This window comes from Eumetopias jubatus, unplaced genomic scaffold, assembly GCF_037043125.1.
Source record: "Eumetopias jubatus isolate StellerSeaLion01/CBP00866 unplaced genomic scaffold, mEumJub1_p1.0 scaffold_7, whole genome shotgun sequence".
Lineage (NCBI taxonomy): Eukaryota > Metazoa > Chordata > Mammalia > Carnivora > Otariidae > Eumetopias > Eumetopias jubatus.
This window is the reverse complement of record NW_028274813.1, coordinates 32,673,481-32,686,074: the sequence shown is the minus strand read 5'-3', so window position 1 is coordinate 32,686,074 and position 12,594 is coordinate 32,673,481. Positions and strand designations below refer to the sequence as shown.

Sequence of the window (12,594 nt, the reverse complement as noted above, 5' to 3'; positions counted from 1 at the left end):
TAAGGAGGGGAAATCAGTCAATAGTAGCTGCCTGTGATGGACTGATCACAAAGCTGTGTCTTTCTAACCCTCCTTGCAAATCAAAAGGAGGGGAATCCCCAGAACCCAGGAGTACACGTGAATAGAAAGCACCATCAAGTAACAAAAACACCTAAAAAGGTCAGCAGAAACTCAAGGGGCTGTTGGAAATTCACCTCCCCTGCCTTTCTTTGGGGCTCAGTGGGCAGTAAGGGAGTGGGCGAGGACAACCAAACAAACCAAAAGCGAGTCGACTGCAAGAAACGTACAGTGCAGTGAAGGCTGGTAGGAAGGTTTCTTCCACATCTGGGAACCTCAGAGTCATCCAGCAATTGGCCTTGTTTGCTTCCAAGCCCCAGCTGGCCAGAGACCTGTTTGATCCCATGCTAAGGGCAAAATTGCACACGGCTGGGGAATGCACCATTTGAAGCTGCTGTGAACGCACTGTCGCAGGTCACCAGTGGTGCGTGTTATTTCCTGCAACAAGCCAAAGATCGCTGACAGGATGTCACCCAGGTTGGGCTGCAGGTGGAAACAGCACTCCAGGCTGCTGCTTGTGGCCTCGCTACAACTGTCACCCCATTTGAGACCCGGAACCAGAGTGTGTTAACCTCAGCCCCATTGGAGCAGTGGAACAGCGGGCTGACAGTGGGACCGAGCTTTCACGCCTACGCAGTAGCTGCCACCACAGGCTCCCCACCGCATCCCCTTGCATGTGCACCCCTGGAGAAGGAGGCCAAAGAGAAAGCCACCCTGCCGTGCTGCCGTTTTCTTGTGTCTTTATTTTGACCAAATGGCAGGCAGGGTTTTATTTCTGTTCGTTTCCTCTGAACTCAGAGGTCTAGACAATGGCTAACACGAGACAGAAGCAGTAGTTTTACCAGTCTCTGTGTGATTGAGTGTGTGTTTGTGCAAAGCTGTGGAGATTCATTTCTCTCCCCCAACCTCCGTGGCCTCGTATTGAGCCAGTATCTTCGTTAGGGACTCTCCTACTTTAGGGACTCTCCTCCGAGGCAGTGTTTCTTGAGCATTGCCTGTGAATTTCCACAGTGAAACCTACAAAAGAGATTTTTTTCCTCCAGGTTCGTAAAGATAGATGAATTTTTATCAAGATTTGAAAGTATTCTCACCATAAATACCAAATTATTTGCAATTGTGTCTTTCATTTTTTTTTTCTTTCTCTCTTCCTCAGCCACTGCCATTTGGTTCTGTGTAAAATGGATTTCTTGAGGGTGGAGATGATGAGAATCAATGATAAGGTAGAATTTTAAGTGTAATATTCATCCCGATACGAACTGAAATGTATAACATTTTTCATAGCAGCCTGCTACATTTGCAGCCAGAATATATTCATTTTCTTTATGTCTTTTATGGACTCAACACTTTTTTTTTTTTTTTTTGACTCAACACTTTTTAGGTTCAGAGAAGTTAGGAGCATTTTCCAGAATTGCACAGCAGGCTAGTGACAGAGCCAGAAATACGAGGCAGGATGCCTGACTCCCACAACAGTGTTTTCTTCAGGCCAAATTGAAGTTTGGTCCTTTTACCACAAATATTTTGAAAGGAAAATCCCCCACAGCCTTTCAGATTTTCCCAGAAAACAATTGTCATACAGACCTTCAAGCAGGCTGGAATACTAAAACCTTATCAGTTCTTGATTTAAAAAAAACTGACAGTTGATATTCTCTGGGCTGAAGCTAAAGAAAAATGATTATTTTTTTTCATAATGGGATGATTTATAATTTTCCAGACCTTGGCAAAATTAAGCCAGTGAATAGTAAAACCAGAACTGTGACGCTCAAACTCCAGAATATTTGGTTTGACTTTTCCTCACAACAAATACTGGATATCTCTTTTCAAAGCTAGAAGTGACAGGAGGGTTTGGGATGGGGAGAGGCGGGGGAGAGGCATGTGTCTATGAGTGTGGGCCTCCAGGCCTCTCTTGGAGGAACTCCCTCTGTTCCTGCACTGCACCCAGAGCTGCTCCATCCCTCATGCCCTCCCCCACTTTCTTGCGGGGGGGCGGGGGGGGGCGGGGGGGCGGTGTGCAAGGGGGGCCCATTCCCAGCTCCTGTACAGCAGAATGGGTTGGGGCAGACACCGTCATGGTTGGGAATCAAGAGGAGAGTATGGTGAAAACCACTCCAGGGCCTTTCTCTCAAGCCTTGGTGATGAAAGGACTCAGTGAACCTTAACAATTTCTCACAGGAAAATTCCAGCCTCTGTCTTCTTAAAAGCAGGACATTCAGCAACCCTTAACAGAGCCAGGATTAAAACCCAGAATTTCTGACTTATCCAAGGCCTATGTTTAGATAAAAAGGCTCGATCACTGTCCTATCTGGCAATTAGGATCATTTTAGATACCAAAAATGACAGTTTAAAAAAGTGTACCGTGGGCAGATAGACCATTTTTAATACAAAAAGAAGAAAAAATGAACTATGACTTCAGAACCTATGAAAAGCAGAGCCCTGTCATTTTGAGAGTGCTAGATTTGGTGGCGGGCAGGCAGTTTGTGAGCATTCAGCCCCCAGCCTCTCTCTCCGTCGCTTGGATGATGCCCTTTCTCTGGCTGGCCAGGTTATCTGGTGCACTGCCTGTTTACTTGAGTAACCAGGAGTATTAGGACCATTGCTGCACCTAGCGCTACAGGCCCAATTAAAGTGACTTTGAAACTTGTCTGACTCTCTGTGTTAGCTTGTAGCAGGTTTCTGACAGGGAGGAGGCGGGAGGAGGAAGTGGGTGTTTTTATGGGCATAGAAGTGCCCCCCGCAGGCGCCTCACGATTCCTATAGCCCAGCCTCCCCCTTAAACTCTTGCACATAGGCATGAGTTCCATGAAGAGCTTTAGATTCCAGGCCTCCTGTGGGCCTCGGAAATGACATGCCACATGCATCTGGGGCACTAAAAACCACCAAAATGATAGGGAGAGTTTGACTCAGATTGCCTCAAATGGCCTGGCTCTTTTGTAGAAGCTGCAGCTACTTACCTACTTGACTATGGTTATTTCGTAGCATCAGAGTCCAAAAGGACTCTTGTCACAAGATCAGGCTTGTTACAATGTAGCACTCTGATAATCTTCTAATTTCTGGACATTAAAAATAATGAACAAAGAAATCTATAGATCAAATTCTCTAGACCAGGACATGCAGGCCTGGAGAAGTCATCCGTCCTAGGGTCTGGGCTAAGAGCTGCTCTCTCCTCTCCTCTGCCCACTGCTGCCTCGGGAGGAAGAGTGGGCGGGGAAGCCAGCACGTCTCTTCTTATCTGAGCTGCTGACCTCAGGCAGGTGACTCTGGTTCACCTGGTGGAAAGTGGGGCTTACAAATTTTGCCTGTCACTTGCCCCCACAGAAAGTTGAATGAGGGCATGTGCCATATATTTAGGTCCTTAAAAAAATCTGACTTGTAAATATTGAGTTATTGTTTTGCTGACCATGAATATTTCTTCTGCTGACCAAAGAGGGCCAGATATTCCATTCCAACCTCTTGTATCCCTGGCTTACCATAAAGTCCTTCTCTGTCACCTTCCAAGAGTCAAGTAAAAGGAGCTTCTTCTGCCAAAGGCTGTGCCTTTAGATCTGACAGTTCTCCACCCTGATTTCTTCAGGGCTGTCCCATTTTCTCTTCTGTCTCCCATTTTCCAGTACTCACCATGTGCTGGAATATACTAAGTGGCTACTCCTGTTGGCCCCAGCAGAAATACTTCTAATACTTCACTGTAGGGTGGATCCGACTAGACATACAGTGGCCCCTAAGGTGGAATGTATTCTGGACCAGGAAGTGTGAGTAGGATGTGGGGGCATGGGTACAGCATAGTTGGGTCAACTGAAGGCAAATGGTCTGCACTGGACACAGAGACTCATGGAAAAGCAGGCTCAATTGCCCAGTGGACTCTAGCTCCCCAACCCCCTGACCCTTGGGGCTGATGGTTCTGATCAGTTTATTCTGCTCCTACCTTCTTGTTTGCATTTATTTGCTCTTAAGCTATTTTTTTTTGATACTTAATGGAAATGAGTCATATTTCTGTTTGTGTGTTAATTGGCTTTTTCATCCACAAGACCCTGTCTTCTGACCAAAATGACATTCCTTCCCATCCATCTGCCTTTTTGTTCACCTGGTCTTTAACTGGTTCCTGTCTTTCCACCTTTTTTTCTCTAAGTCCTGTTCTTTGTGAAAGCAGGACTTACTGGGTTGTTTATGAATATGTACCCTGAAGTTTCTTCTTCTTCTTCTTCTTCTTCTTCTTCTTCTTCTTCTTCTTCTTCTTTTTTAGATTTTACTTATTTATTTGGCAGAGAGATAGAGAGAGAGAGAACAAGTAGGCAGAGAGGCAGGCAGAGGGAGAGAGAGAAGCAGGCTCCCCGCCGAGCAGGGAGCCCGATGCGGGGCTCGATCCCAGGACCCTGGGATTATGACCTGAGCCGAAGGCAGCCACTTAACCGACTGAGCCACCCAGGTGCCCCAAGTTTCTTCTTTTTTAAAGAGCTTTATGGTGCCCTTAAAGTGAGCATAGATGCTGTACACAGAAGGGTTGAGTAGGATGCACTTAGAGAAAGCCAGATAATGCAAGAGAAAACTGGAACCCAGGGACATGGTCTTTGGAGGGAGAAGTCTCACCCCAGTGTTGCCATGGGAGAGGAGCACTAAAAATGAGACTTAAGGTCTATGTGGCATGAGAAGACTTGACTTACCATTTGCAAGTCAAGTGTACCCGAAGCATCCTGTAACCCAGAGGGCAGTACGGAGAAGCCCTGGGAGTAAGTGGTCTCTTGATATACAGAGTTGAGTGGAGATAATTGTTACTTTGTCTAACTTACAAAGCCTCATCTTCCCAGTAGATGGATGGTATTCTCCTTCCTGAAGAATAAACTTTAAGCTAGACTCCATCTCCTCCTGGCTTCAGATGTAATCATGACCACTAAAACAAACAAACAAACAAAAAACCAACCTATCTTCCCCTTAGTCCAAGAGTCCCATTCTGGCCTTTGGATTTGTAGTTGATGGGGGTGGTGGGGTGGAGGGTGTGTTTTCCATGAGCCATACTTTCAGAGAAATGGCAAAAATAGTTGATGTCCTTTCATTTAAATTGTCATTGCTTTTGGAACGTATCAACAATTGTTCTTTGTCAGCAGTGGGCTATATGTTATACAAAAGGGAATCAGGTATGTTTTCTATCTAAAAAGGAAGGTACCAGTCCGCAAAGGATAACTAAAGACAATGATGAGTGGTAACATTTTAGCATTAACCACTGGTCAGGCACTAATGCTAAGGATCTTATATGCATTATCCAGTTTCATGAAACCCTGTGAGTTCAGTATTATCATACCAGAGAGGTATGAGACTTCCCCAATGTCATACAGCTAGTAAGTGGTGGAGCCCAGGATCTTAACTCCAGTCTGTCTGACTCCCAAACACTTACCCTAACTACTGTGCAAACTGCTCTCCCACAAATGTGGCACCAAGCGTCAGAAGCCCCAGTCTTTCCATTGGAGCAAAATGGCAAGGACGCCCTTCTGAAGTGTCAATCAGAACAACTTTCCAGAAACCAGGCAGTGTTAAGACTTTGTTTATAATGTGTAATAGTATTCTATAGGTTACTTTAAGGGTGTAGTTTTCGGGTCTCCAGAGGACAATACATTTATGAGCTTCTGCCCAAGCCGTGGTTATTTGTCAGCGATGCTATTTGAAAATGTTTCCATTCTATCATTTTGCTGAACACGGGTTTAGAAAACCACAACAATTTAGTAAGATGGTGTGATTAGCAAAGCCCTGAGTTTGGTTGCTATGTGTCCTTCAGAGATTTGGCTTTCGGGTGCAAAATACAAAAGGAGAGGATTATTAGCAAAACCACTCCTGCCCCTGGAGAGTGAAATGTCTTCTCCACCTTGTCTCCCGTTGGAAGTGGAGATGGTGCTGAGTACCTTCTGAGGGACATCTGGAGTTTGGTTTGAGGTTCTGCAGGACATAACTCTATTAGTTCTGTATAATAAAACCATCATCTCAAGACAAGTTTCCATGAAGGACGAGTGAAATAATAGTAAAAGTGAGGGGAAAAAGTGCTCTGAATATTTTAGTAAATGGTTCATCTCTTAACTTACAAGTTTCTAGAGAAGAAATACAGAGCCTTCACCTCTTTATTTCTCCCTGTGTATATGGTGACAGGCCTTGCATGGTGGGTATTCAATACATTTTTTTTTGTATTATCATTACCGTATCATTAGAGTTCTTTCATTTTTACCAAGCCATCGTTTAGAAGAATTCTCTAAAAAAGTAGAGCTTTCCTATTTTGATCTCTCAGAAGCTTCACATTTTTAAAAACTGGGACAGACAGATATATTATTTTGTTCATTGGTAAATAAAGCACATAGTATTTTCGGAGTAATACCAGTACCTTATTGACCTGCCTGTAAATGATTGCTATCTTTTTCTTATTGAGGTTTTTGCACAAATTCCTAGCCATTGGATAAAACTTAAGAAGGACTAAGATTGGTAGAAATGATCAGATCCTGAAGTATATCCTAATGTAGGAAATTGTGGTTTAGTGTTCTGTTAGATTCAGTTGTCTGAAGCACATGGTATTGTTATATATTATATATATACTTAACCTATGCAGCATCGTTCTGAAGAAAATAACACCAATAACAACGGCTTATGTTTATTGACTGTCTACTGTGTGCCAGACATTACGTTAGATACCTCCCACTGATTATCTCACTTAATTCTCGTAACACTTCTGTAAGATGGGTACCTATTTTACCTATGAACAAATGAAGCTACTTAACTTAAAAGTTTAAGTAACTTTCCCAGGGTGCGCAGTGTCAGGGTTAGAATTTGAACTCAGTTTAATTAAACTGCAAAGCCCATGCCCTAAATTATAAAGAGAGAAATGAACATAATTTTTATCCATACTCCTACAAATGAGCATTTGTTCTTGAGAGAGCAGGCTATTATTCGACTACGTAAAGCCGTTGTAATTGCAGATGCATGGCATGCGATTCTTACCAGTCCAGATGAAAAGTAGCAATGCAGAAGAATGAGGAGAAGATGAGCAGATACTCAGCAGAGGGCTGCAGGATCTGACCATCACTTCAGAGTAGCTGGAGACTCATATGCCTAGCTCACACACACAGACCTTGCAAAGGTTGGCTTTGCTAATAGAGTACTTCATTTCTTTGCCTGACCTTGCCATTGTGCTCCACTCTCAGCCCTCAATTAAGCTGCCATTGGTAGAGGATTTATAATGTGTCCCTGGTTCATTCAAGAGACAGTGACAGAGGTGTGGCTGAAAAGCCGGACAATGAAGAACAGAGTTTCCACTTCTGTTCAAATTCGGGTGGCAACAAAACCATAGCTGACCCTCGGGACAGACCAAGACAGTCCAACTAGATGCTTATTCCAGATACTAAGTGCCTAGTACCATTTTCAGAAGGGACATTTCCTCTGAGTGACCAAGATTTGCTCACAGTTTTTCCGCATAATGGGAACACCCAAACCTTGGGAAACGATTGTGGTGTTAGTCAATGTAATGTTCCAGGAGAGAATCTGTATTTTATTCTTCCTTCAGGCTTCTAAACAATATAGTAAATTTCATAAACGAAGATTTTTAAGGAAAAGAATAGTTTCTTGACTGAAGTGAATGTCACGGTGTGGCAGTGGATCATATGAATTTTAAGTGTTATGAACCATATTTTGTATAGGTAGGATTATATTAATTTGTGTTTTAAATGCATAGTGAGACTGGAATGTTTTTGTTGGCGTTCAATGAATCTAAGAGAACAGTGTTGTTCCTTTACAGATGAATCTTATTACAGTTTCACAAATTTGGAAGTATAACTCTGACTTTGAGTTAATATGGAAGAAGCCACAGGCATCCCAGTTTTAGATTACTGCTTTTATTCAGCACTAGCAATATCTTGGGTTGTGGATATAATCCTAAAAATTGAAGTTTGATCAAATGTGTTCATATGCATCTTAATTCTCTGGTTAGCCTTCTGTTATTTAGCTAATATGACAATACCCCTCAGTCCCAATTTACTCAGAATTTAGAAGGAACTGATTGGTGGTTTAAGCTCTAAAAGCAGCCTGTTTCCCCTTTTCTGTGTTTTGAATGACCTGTAGGTTTCACCAGATATTCTGGCCTGCAGATAAAACTGATGAAAGTCAGAACTGGGGTTTTCCTACCGGCGCTTATCAGTCCTCCCCTGAACCACAGTCTGTTCTTTTGAGAGCTCTAATAATTAATTTGGTCTCTTTCTTCTCCCTTCCCCCACCTTCTCCCTGTCTGTTCACAGGTTATCTTGACGAATCAAATTACAACGCATCTAAGCAGAGCCCTAGCTTCTCAGGCAGACCTGGTGTCTCCAGCTGATGATTTGTCCCTGTCTGAAGGTAAGGGATCTGTCCGAGAGGGGCCGAAACTTGACACTGACGTATAGCCCCACCGCCTCTCCTCTCTGCCTCTCTGCCCCCTGTTGCGCTGGGCGGCTGGGCTGAGAGGCCCTGGCCAGTGAACCCAGCCAGATCCTGGCGATTTAGGCTTAGCCAACTTCCCCAGCATCTGATCCCTTGTATTTGGAGAGGCTCTTGCCCTGTCGCTATAGGCCAGCTTCCTTTTTCATCCAAGTGAGTCACCTTCACGAACATCCAATCACCTCCACCTTGAAGTCTGTCACACCTCCATAGATTGATTTTGGGTCCTTAGTATAAGGCCAATTGCAAAGTGACTTGATTTTTGAGACTGATGCTCACAGGTTGGCTTTACTGGTGGTCCCATAGCAATTCAGCCTTTTGTTTGTTGTGCTGGGTGCTTTGGGACTGGCTAAAAGTGTGCACCAGTGTCGTGGGCTGGAGATGTGGCATTCCCAGCCAGCTTTACAAAAGGGTTAAGAGAAACTCTCCATGTTGGTAAATCTGCAAAATTTTCTCCACCCTCCTATGCTAGCAAAGGTCAGGCTAGCTATGGTTTACGTAGCTAGGGGAATTACACCACTGAGCCAGTGGGTGGTTTCTAGCTTTATTCAAAGTTCTTATGTGACATTTCTGAGTTCTGCTAGTTGTGGGCTGGATAAATGTGCATAGCTGTGACAGACCCCGCTGCTCTTCCATTTTCTGAGAAGCGTTCATGAGGGAGCAGATGGGATTTGTAGGACTCAAAAGGCTCCTGACTGCCAGGTGGTCTAACGTGGATTGGCCACAGTTTACGGACTCAAAAATTGGAAGGATCACAGCCCTCCCTCTTGGTGGTGTTTTTCAGTGTGAAAAACTACTTATTTATAAAAATTGTAAAATGCTCTGTGTCCCCTATTTCCACATTCAGTGGTATGTCATCCCTCCCCCTCATCACCTGGACTGAAAACCCAAGTCATTTACTATTCCTCCCTCCCTGCACTCCTCTCATCCAGTCCTCTTGGTTCTTCTTTCCAAATATATTCTTCCTCTGCCCCCTCTTCTTTGTAATTAAAAAAAATGTCTATGGATATTACACATTTTTTTTTAAATGTGGGCTCCACGCCCACTGTGGGGCTTGAACTCATGACTCTGAGATCAAGAGTGGCATGCTCTACCGACTGAGCCAGCCAGGTGCCTCTTCTTTGTGATTTGTGTTGTAATCAGCTGACTTATTAAACTCACAGTTGGATTATTTTTATAAATTCCAAAATGGTCTTCCCAACTCCAGCCTCTCTACCATTTCCATTCTGTCACTACCAAATGAAACTCTGAATCTGGCTTCCTTGTACTGTGCTACTATCCTACTCTGAAGTCTGGGAACTGTATCAGCCCATTTTCTGAGAATGGGCCAAGATCAATAAGCTGCTTTTAAAATATTCAGGAATTTGTGGTTTGTCTGCCTGAAATCAGCCAGGGTGGAAGTATTTACACCATGGGAATCAGCACATGCTAAAAATCAGGATTGTGTGTGTGTGTGTGTGTGTGTGTGCTTTTCTCTTCTATTTGTGTGGATCAGTTTCCAAAACACGACTAGAGACAGTGCTTCCTCACTCCTCACTGTCTGCCCTGTCCTTCCCATTCCCCTTGGTTCTTGCCAGGGCCTTGCGGGAAGCCCCCACACCGAGCACGCCTGCCACCCCCCACGCCTGCCCCACGCTGCTGCAGAGACAGCCCGTCCTATCTAGAAGAGTATTGCCCTTTTTTACCTCCACCGCTTCCTTTCTTCCCAAATCCTCCGACTCAGTCAAGGTTTATTTAAAGACCACCTCTTCCCACAAAACCTCCTTGTTTGTTCCAGTCTGCACTAGTCTCGCTCCCTCCTCCTCCTCTGTGGCCCTTCTACCCGCTCTGCTTTATAAAGAAAAGGTCCAGGAAACTTAATTTAACTTTTCATGGTTTCCTGACTAGATTGGCAGATTTTTTTAAGGGCACAGGCTATCTTGTATTCTTTTCGTATCCTGAGTGACTAGCAAAGTTCTAGGCACATAGTAGGCAGTAAATAAATGCTAAATGGATACCATAGTAAATACTTTGTAAACAGTAACCATGAGATTCACATAAAGCATCTCATTAAAAATTGTTGTAATTATTACACACACACACATTTATTCAGCTTTGAGGAGAAAAAAAATATCTTGTTTCCTTATTAAAAAAACCAATAAGTAATAGCACTTTGCTTTATCTTAAGCAAAGAAGAGGAGCAGAACAGATACAGAGGAAATTGTTTTTGGGACTCCAGTATAACTGCTTCCACAAAATGGTAAAGTTGTATTCATGACAAGGGGAGACTTACCAGCTCATCCTTAGACAACTTTTTAAAATTATGAAATCCTAGGGAGACTGCAAACAGTTGGTTTTTCTAGATCTTTCCTTTGCATAGCTGAGCAGGTAAAGAGGCTATAGAAATATTTTTCCTGAAGTCTGTAATGAAGTTCCTTACCAGTGAACTAAAATGGACAATTTTCTTAATGCATTTATACCCATTCAAATACATTGCAACGGTTGTTAATGCCACTATGGTTAATATGTATAAATTACTTTGTTGTTTCCAGGATCCATTGTATCAACTTTGCTATTGTGTTATTAGCCCTGGGACCTTGGGCAGGTCTTTTGATGATTTTGGACCTCAAGATTGGAAATATAAGATTGCTGAAGTCTTTTCTAGCTCTCCCATTGTGAGATCATGATGTGGGTCTGAAAATCAGGAGCATTCACTAGTTGATGGGGCTTTAAAATTCTGATTTATGGAGTGGGAAGAATGGCCTTGTATTAAGCAAGATAGAAAGGATCTTCAGGAATCTTAGCATTGATACTTCGGCATACCTATAAGAACCTCCTCGCCCCACATTGCTATCTCCTCACTCTGTAAACGGTTCTGGTCTTGTCTGTCTGTCTCTTGCTCTCTCTACCTCTTTCCCACACGGACGTGGACACAAGATGCGTGTGCAAACCAGTGAGAGTGAGAAACACACTGATGGGGTGAGCTCCAGGTCCACCCTGTTGTGTAGTAGATTTCAGCTGCAGAGCAGAGGGCACAGCTTAAACAGTGCTCCCTTGAAAACAGCTGTGGGGTGAGAACAAGCGGCCAAGAGCAGCCAGCAATAAAATGATCTGAGTTGACCTAAGGGAAATACCCAGCAGGGGCCAATTCAGGGAAATGAAGTCCCTTCTGCTCTGATGCAGAGCAGGGAATACAAGTGACCTGGCCCAAGGAGAGATCTCTTCCACCCCAGCGGATCCTGTACTATTAATATCTGCCAGCTGCAGGCCCAGAGCATCCCCCCTGCTGAGATCAAAAGAGCCCCTATCTTAGCTGGAACAAGGTCATCTTCACAGAGCTGTGCAAGCGAGCCCTGGCTGGCTGCAGGGACCTCTATGGGGGAGGAGAAGTCAGGAGATGGGGAGGTGCTCTCTCACGCTCCTTTAATCTCGGCTGACCAGCTGTTGCCCTCCCAGTGTTTGTAAAGTTGCGAGTTCTTTGTTTTTGTGTTGCTAGTTTTTTTTTTTTTTTTTTTCTTTCCTCCTTATTAAGTTTATGGCTGGGTTGTTGCTTGGATGATGTAGACCATGTTCACTGCTTGGGTCCCTGGTATGATTCCCTTCATTGGAGTTCCATTCCACTGTTGGATTATGCAGCTCCCAGGTAGGAGAGCCAGAGAAGAGAAAAGTGGACCCCAGAGGTCAAGGACTTTCTCCACATTGTTCCTGCCCCATAGTTTTGTGCCTTGTGAGGGAATCAGAGGGCAAATTGAATTTTCCCTAGGTTGTTGAAATAACTTCTCGTAGGCGCAGTGTGCTTGTCAGTTTTCAGCCTGCCTCTCAGAAACATTATTTCATTCAGTGGAGAGAATGGAATCTTCACGACTTATGCAAGTTGACCAAAATTCACTGCCCTGTGAACGTAAGGGCAGAAATCCAGATTTCTGGTTTTAGAATCTACATTGTTCTTGACCAGGCACTGTGAATCAAAGTATTTTCTTCTTTATTTTTTTTGTTTTGTTGACAGAAACTCAGGCAACTAGATTATTACAAAGTTGAGTGACTGGTTATCGACTACAGTTACTGTGACTGTTCTGAGGCCAAGGGCATGTTTCTTAGATGCCCTTGCCAGTTCTTCCTGGTGGTCAT

General features: G+C 43.8%; 1 protein-coding gene across 3 annotated transcripts in view; it reads left to right on the top strand.

Annotated features, from left to right (window-relative positions):
- Positions 1-12,594, top strand: part of RAD51B (RAD51 paralog B) — a 567,235-nt gene that overhangs the window by 403,816 nt on the left and 150,825 nt on the right. For all 3 annotated transcript variants that reach the window (XM_028122766.2, XM_028122656.2, XM_028122716.2), the window contains exon 8: positions 8,310-8,406. In XM_028122766.2, the coding sequence (XP_027978567.1) occupies positions 8,310-8,406 (97 nt within the window). The remainder of the gene's footprint in view (positions 1-8,309; positions 8,407-12,594) is intronic.